Here is an 8,000-nt window from a genome sequence, read left to right on the forward strand (position 1 = left end):
CAAAAGTACACTTTCATTCGCATAAGATCATGAACTGACTTTACTGTTAGAGTATGACCGATAAACCCTTAGTGGAGAAGCCGATCTCATAACAATCTTCTAGTAATTGTGCAAACAACAGCTAAAGATACATCCCTACTTTTGTTGTCTTCCTTATCCAAGGAATCCCTAATACCGCAATGGGTTTTTGTTTTTAGTTAAGTTGTGTTGTTCTACTTGAATGGTAAACGAAAGAGAGAATTTTCTCTCATTTATATTTACTATGATAGACAACTCTTTGGGTCTTTTTAGTGTTTGATTTTGTTATAGTGCCTTTGGACCAACTTTGCAATCTCATATTTTCTTAATGCAATTGTCTTCTAAACGACACCTGATGACATGGGACTAATGCTCAGCCACGTAAGTCTTTGTAGAAAACTTGTATAACATAGTACACTTACAATGAAGTGATTAAAACTTTCAGCTATACCAACAAGAATATGAGATTTACGATATGGAAATTTTCTGATTTCATTTTGGTTTTTTTTTTTTAAAATATTTATTTTATGAACCCCATAGAGGAAGAGTGAACTTGTGTACATGATACATCATTCATCATACATGCCCTTTTCAAGTGGAGCCATCAGATAGACCAAAATCGCCAACTATAGCTCAATCACAATTCAAAAAAAAAAAAAACAATTCACAACAGAAACCACAGATGTGTTTTTGCGAAATGGTGATGTGATGAAATCGACCAGCATCACCGCCCCACTCTAATTTTAATCTCTTTCCCATCGCATTTCCTATAATATGTTTCAAAAATTAATTGCGGAAGTTGTTTTCTTATTTATAACTTTTAAGTACTTGTAATACATTGTGGTTCACCACGTGTCCAAACACCATTTGTATGATGAATTCTATATGATAAACGTTTTTTTCTTTTGGTTATGTAAGGTTGAGGGTGACCTATCATTTGTCGGTGTCTTTTTGTTTTGTTTTTTTTTTTTTCAATTAATCTATATGATATGATGATAAAGTTATGGATTATAATGTTTGCGAAAGGCTGAAGCAGATTGATGGCAACCATATAAGAATAACACATTTTGAGTCTTGACAAGAGGTGGGGGTTGAGTTGTGAAAGCTTGGGTACGTATTTAGGACTAGGAGTTCGAGTAATAGTAAGCCATATCAGGAAAAGAAAATTTGTCTTACTTCATTTTGGTTTAATTATATATTTGGTTCTTCACCTTTGTCTTAATCAGTGTTCTTCCTGGAGAAAAAAAAAAGTAAATAGAAAATGATAAAGTTACTACAAAATACTTACAATTGATGTGGCAAGAATAAATGATGACTTAGTTAGTTTACAAGGCTTATGTGATCAAATTTGCAATGTTTTTAGTATCGTTCAAGTGAATTATTCAAAAAAGTTAAAATAATGAATTTTAAATTTTAAAAAAACTATAGAGCAAAACATTGAATAAATTGATTGTTAATAAACTAAATATTATTTAAGTGATATTAAAAATTTTCGCCTAAAGCTCCAACTTGTATTAAACCAACCCTAGCATGATAATACCATGTGGGCTTAAAGGCATTGCCCCACTAAATGGGCTCTAACGAGTATGTCAGAGATTTAAGTGGAGAGAGTGTGATGCCCTAGATTGATTGAATATTGATTAAGTGTGAGTGTGTGGTGAGTCTCACATTCCGCCTATGCTAGATTAATTTAGACATTATTAACGACTACAAGGAATTTTAATTGTAACTAGACTTTTATTTTGGGGTATAATGCAAATGCAACTAGCGTTATTTTTTGGATCGTTACAATAATCCAATGGAAATAATGTTGATTTTGGGTAAATTCTAAACCATGCGCAACTTTGGACATCCTTTTATATACATTGATGTTGTTTTATCGCTAGTAGAGGCAAAAGAGGAGACAAAAGTTCGCTTAGTAATAGAATATAAACAATAACTTAACTGGTAAAATTTTTAAAGGTTAATTAACTAAAGGTTTAATTTTCATTTGCACTAAAAACAAACTGGTGTTTTAATCTAATAATAAAGAACTATTATCGAGAGTGAAAGTCATGAATTGAAACAATCTTAAAAAACTGAATATGGACAAAGGTTCTCTATGCAGTAGAAGAGGGGCAAAGGGCATAAGCTCATTATGCAGCAACGGTAAACTCAACTCCCCTCTCTCGTATAGGGCCCGGACTATCAAACGAACACCCTCGTTGTGGTATGTGAGAAAAGAACTCAACACAAACACATGGGGTAGGACCAGGCATGCCAATAGCACAAGGGTTTGGGATCCTTCAGGCCCTAATGCAGCACCAATTATTAGGCTTTCCAGGCCAAGTTTGTTTCATCTAAATTGAATTAAGTACTAACCCTCGACTCGATCTCGATGGCCTAATGCGAGGACTATGTCGGCTTAGAAGTTAGGAAACCCATCTAGGTCCATTTTTTGGCATATTATTTATGCATGGCATTTGTACAAACAATTAACAATATAAAATGTATGTGATGTACATGATGTTATAATGACTAGAATCTCATTATATATACACAAAGTTACAGAATATATTACAAATCATATAATAAGCCCTACCAAAGACGAAAAAAAACAGTACACAATGTTTTTTTTTTTTTTGATAACAACACACTGTTGAACATCTTTGATAACTCTCCCACTCAAAATCATACTATTCCATTGCGGTTGAACTTTTCATTTTCTTAATTAATATTGGATATATCTGATCACCCTTACCCCAAAAAAGAGCTTTAGCACATTAACAAACTGAGCTCATTTGCCATTAGGACTGAAACAAATTTGGATGAATTCATTAATATATGTGTAATGGGGATGGTTTCAACTCGATCTCTCTTTCTCCTATGTTTGGACGAGAAAGAGAGTCATACACAAGATGGTGAATAAACTAGATACAAGTTTAATGTCTTAAAAAGTACAAGAGAAAATATCTGAGAGTTTGGGAAAATATCTGAAAGTACACCATCTCCATCTTAATTTGGGAAAATACATAATTGTTGGAAAAACTTAAGCATTGCTCCTGAAGGATCCCAGAGCCTTAATGGCTGCTGCTCTAAGAATGTATTGGTGGTAGAAGGCAGCAATGGCAGCTCCAATAAAAGGTCCAACCCAGAATAGCCACTGAAACACATCATAAATATAATTATATATGAGAATCTTATATATTAAAAAAAATATATATAGTTAGTTAGTTAGTTAGTGAGAGGAAGAAGAAGGAGATGGCACGTACTTGGTCATCCCAGGCCTTGGTTTGGTTGTAGATCACTGCGGCTCCAAAGCTTCTAGCTGGGTTGATACCAGTACCAGTGATTGGGATTGTGGCTAGGTGAACCATGAATACAGCGAATCCAATGGGAAGGGGTGCCAATACCTTAATTTAAAAAATAAAAAAAAAACAAAATCAACCAAGTGACAAATACAAAGGCTTATGTATTTTTTGCTGAATAATGGCTTATGTATACACTATTCAGCCATATATATTAGCAAATTTATGTTTAGAAAATTGCTATAGTATCCTACGCATAGTGGTCAATCTGCCGCATCCTTCCACAAACCAGTGGCTTGTGATATGGTGGTACAGTAACTGTGCTATGATATAAGCATCTGGATTTATTTTGAAGTAATACTAGAGAAGCCATAATTTTCACGACTATTAATATAATTTATTGTGATTGGAGTAACATTACTCTCATTTGGGTCAATACATTTTCTATATTCACCAATTACAACAAATTATGCAAATAGTGTGCAAAACTTTTATCACTTTATAAAAACCCATGAAATTAGGTAAAGAAGTATCGTAAATAAAAAATTAAAATGAAAGTTAATTATCAAATAAAATTCATATATAGTTAGGATTAGGTGAGGCAGCATTAGCAATACCTACCAAATAATGGACCTACACCCCACAATTTTTTAACCAAACAAGTGAGTTAATTTTGGAAATTTTGAAGGGATATTTGTATCCATTTATTATCTATGTTTAAATTCATAGGTTAAAATTCTTTCCAAAAAAAAAATCTATGTTTAAATGTAGACGTTATCTTTTCGCATTTTAAAATTTGTAGATCAATACATATAATTGTGAATATTATATGTATATGTAAAAAAGAAGTGTAAAAAAATATTTACTCATTTTTCTTGAAGCATGGAAATAAGTCAATAGCACACTACCGTAGAATTTTTTTATGGAGTAATTCTTTAAAAGAAAGTAAAAAAAAATGAACCTGTTGGGTTTGGACTTGGGATGAGAAAATCTTGACATGTAGTCTAGTAATATAATTGTATTAAATTAAAAACAGAGGGCATGATGAGATGCTTACAGGAACATGGGAGTCTCTAGCGTTCCTCTTAGGGTCGGTGGCTGAGAAGACAGTGTAGACAAGAACAAAGGTACCAATTATCTCTGCCCCCAATCCAGTTCCCTTGTTGTACCCAGCTTGGAGCTCATTGGCTCCACCTCCATACCTAGTGTAGAGTGACTTCTGGAACGCCTTCACCAGCCCAACACCGCAGATTGCTCCCAAGCACTGTGCTACCATGTACAACACTGCTCGGATCAGTGACACCTTCCTCGCCAAGAACAGCCCGAATGTCACTGCCGGGTTTATGTGTCCTCCTGCATGCCCAAGTTTTCATATTTATCACTGAAATTTCTGTATCCAGTAACAATTAAACACACCCTCTTGAAGAGAAAAAAAAATTGTGTTATGTGTGAGAAAATTATTAGGTTTTTTTTTTACATGCGTGTTACTTTTTATTTTCACATAAATTTAATTAGTAGAATTCATTGTTACATGATTTACTAGCTCATATTACCTCGCTAAAACTTGAGTATATATATATTTTTTTTCTTTCATTTTTAGAACGAGCAAGTTGAAAAAAATTACAAGGTATTTTATAGTCCAGCGACATATAAGTGCTTCCTCCTCTTATAAGAATAATGAATTTCATCATAAATTTAAGTGCCGCATTATTACTTGATAAAAGAGAATACTAGAGCACCGAATAATTACTCGCAATTAATAGAGGGTCATGAGGAAATTTAACCTACCAGAGATACCGGCAGTGCAGTAAACAAGGACGAAGATCATGCCACCGAAGGCCCAAGCAATACCAAGAATACCAACCCCACCACATTGGTCTGCAATCTTGGCAGGGTCAGTCTGGCTCTTGTACCCAATCACAGTCAAAACTGTGATGTAAAGGAAAAGAAGTGTGGCAATGAACTCTGCAATAAGAGCTCTGTAAAAGGACCACTGGGTTAGCTCCTCAGGGTCGATCAAAGGTGCTGGAGGTGGGTCATGGTAGTCCTTAGCTGAGTACTCTCCTCCTTGCTCTGCAACTTCAACGTCCTTTGTCATAGTGATCACTTAAGCTTAACAACTATTTTGAGCTGGAAATAGAAGTAAAGAGAGTTTTAAAAGGGAAAGAAGAAGTTGAAGTGTGATTTGTGGATGGAGAAGTGAGTACAAAGGTCTATTTATGGAGGACCAGAGAGAATAGGTTCATGATTTGAAGTCTATGGTTTTAAAAAAATAAGAGTGATTATGTATGGTTGCTAATGATATGATTAACATAATTTTTTTGCCGACCATATAGCTAGCTTAATTTCACTTGCATGGACCCACTTTTCCCTCCAACGGCTCTTGATTTATTATTTATTTAGAGAACTTTCTCCCTTTTTTCTTTTTCCTTTCACCCATGTTGATGGTCCCAGGTCCAGTGTCATGGGGAAAATTCAACAAATACAACGGCTATGTGTGATTATTTATTTATTTATTTTAAAAGAATTGGTGATTAAATTTAGAACGGTCATTTGATCGAAACTAGGCAAGTAGGGCAACAGTCTATAACGATAATATTCTCGAGTTTTTTTTTTTTTTTTTTAAGTGATACACAAAAAAATAAGCCAGATAATCTATATTGCATAATCGTTTATCGCATGCAATTAATGTAAAAAAATTATGAAGAACACAGATAAAATGAGCAATTATGCAATTACGATAAATATGGTGTAACTAAGACTTGCTATAGATTTATCAAGTCTTTTTAATGCTTATAACACTTACTAGAGTTTGTAGAGGAATTTAATGCATCTTTTTTTTTTTGATAAGCGAATTTAATGCATCTTTGACAGAGCATTTGATTTTATATATATATATATATATATAAAAGATAAAAATTCTACTCTAACTTAATTTAAGTGTATATGTGTATAAAATTCCCTCCTAAAAACTTAAATCTCAGCCTCTGATTGAATTATACATTCGTTCGATATTTGTTTCTATTGAATTTTTAACTATAGGTCTTTTTTAAAGTTTTTTTCTTTTTTTGAGTGAGTTTCAACCTATAGTGTTTACTTATAATAATAACTGTTTATTATCAAACCAAAATACTAATCGAATTTTAGTGTAGACAAAAATTAAACCCAGATCTCTTATTCAATCATCAGAGATTTTACCAATTGAACCAACTGAAACCCCATTTCTCAAAGTTATTTTAAATTGGCATAATTGATTAATTTCCCATAATAGGCTATGAGGTTCGATAGTTAAAGTTCAGCTTGGGCTCAAGTACTTTGATTTGAGGAATTTTGTGTTTGGTAGAAAGAAACAAAATCAAAAACTACAGGGTCCATTAAAAAATCAACAAGCATCTGCAAATTGCAATTAATCTCAGGACCAATCACTCTCCAACACTTTATTTTCTTCCATGGACTTAGCACTTAGAATGAGCTTTGAAGTGGAGGAATTTTTATAAAAAAAAAGTGTGACCAAAAAAACTAAAAGAATATCCCCAACCCATGAAAGATAGGAACTATTATATGTCAGTTTCAAGTTTTCAATAGTATTGAAGCAACCTATTATATATGTTATCCGAATAATAAAAAGAAAAAAAGATATATCAAAATGATTATTATATTGCTAACAATGTTGTCATGTTAGTGGGTGACGATGGTTTGCCGGATGAACTTATCTGGATGTTACCTAAAACAAATGATTTGAATGATCATAAGGTTTTAATCGATGATATTCGCTACGTACAGTCATGTATGAGGTCGCTAATATGGTTTTTATCTATAAATTTAATATTAATCACCTATTCCAACTAGGTATGAGGTTCCCTGTGTATATAATATCTTTATCCACTCGCATTATTGAGTTTCTAGAGACCACACAGAAGAGTTGTAGAAAAATAATACTAGGAGAGCATATACTTATAATTATTGCCTGGGCCCGCCTTCCACTAGGCCAATTAGGCAATTGCCTAAGGCCTTCAAGTGGAAGAGAGGCCCCAAAATTTTAAAATAAAAGGGGTAGTAAGGAAAAGAAATTTTGATTCCAGATGAATCTAAAAAGACCAGACATATTCTTTTGACAAAAAACAAAATTTTTGTTATACCCGGTTAAACTTTGGTAGCACAAAAAAAAAAAAATGGTCTAAATAAAATCAATTATCCCAAAAATAACATTATTATCTTCTAGACAAACCAAAATTCAACAAGATAAACTACAAATCCGATCTAAGAAATTGACCACAAAATAATCAATAATCAAAACAAATAAAAAACCTTAAATCCCTAAAATTTTTAGAGTCTCTTTCTCATTCTTGCTCTCCGCCTCTCTCATTCTTCCTCTCCATTATTGTTGGGCCTGGTTGCTTGGCTCAAGTAGTCAAGCTTCCTTTCCTTTGATCTAAATCATTTGCGATTTGAAAACTCTGAGGAGTCTCCACTGTTGCCGAGCCGATTGCCTTTTTTTTTGGCTGCTATCCATGGTTTTGAAACTCGGACCGTTCATTGAACCGTAAAATGGAGAGGTTCAAGGTTTTTGAGGTCGAACCGGAGTCGAACCGTGATCACGTCATAATTAATTCAATCATTATTTTAAATATATATACAAATATTAAATTAGTAAAAAATAGAAAAATTAACTAAAATAGTCCAATTAAAACTATA

General features: G+C 33.1%; 1 protein-coding gene across 1 annotated transcript; it reads right to left on the bottom strand.

Moving 5' to 3' along the window:
• Positions 1-2,811: 2,811 nt before the first annotated feature.
• Positions 2,812-5,493, bottom strand: LOC142607656 (aquaporin PIP2-7-like). Its single transcript, XM_075779222.1, has 4 exons — positions 5,094-5,493; positions 4,363-4,658; positions 3,270-3,410; positions 2,812-3,160 (listed from the first exon to the last, which is right to left on the bottom strand). The coding sequence occupies exons 1-4, from the start codon at positions 5,401-5,403 to the stop codon at positions 3,047-3,049; spliced, it is 861 nt and encodes a 286-aa protein (XP_075635337.1). The 5' UTR covers positions 5,404-5,493; the 3' UTR covers positions 2,812-3,046.
• Between the last annotated feature and the right edge of the window lie 2,507 nt (positions 5,494-8,000).

The sequence above is a fragment of the Castanea sativa genome, chromosome 8 (genome assembly GCF_040712315.1).
Source record: "Castanea sativa cultivar Marrone di Chiusa Pesio chromosome 8, ASM4071231v1".
Taxonomy (NCBI): Eukaryota; Viridiplantae; Streptophyta; class Magnoliopsida; order Fagales; family Fagaceae; genus Castanea; species Castanea sativa.

Coding starts and splice junctions, on each gene's coding strand:
- LOC142607656 (XM_075779222.1), bottom strand. CDS start 5,403: ATGACAAAGGACGTTGAAGTTGCAGAGCAAGGAGGAGAGTACTCAGCT. Junction 4,659..5,093: donor CTGCACTGCCGGTATCTCTG/GTAGGTTAAATT, acceptor TTGGGCATGCAG/GAGGACACATAAACCCGGCA. Junction 3,161..3,269: donor CCAAGGCCTGGGATGACCAA/GTACGTGCCATC, acceptor GATGTGTTTCAG/TGGCTATTCTGGGTTGGACC.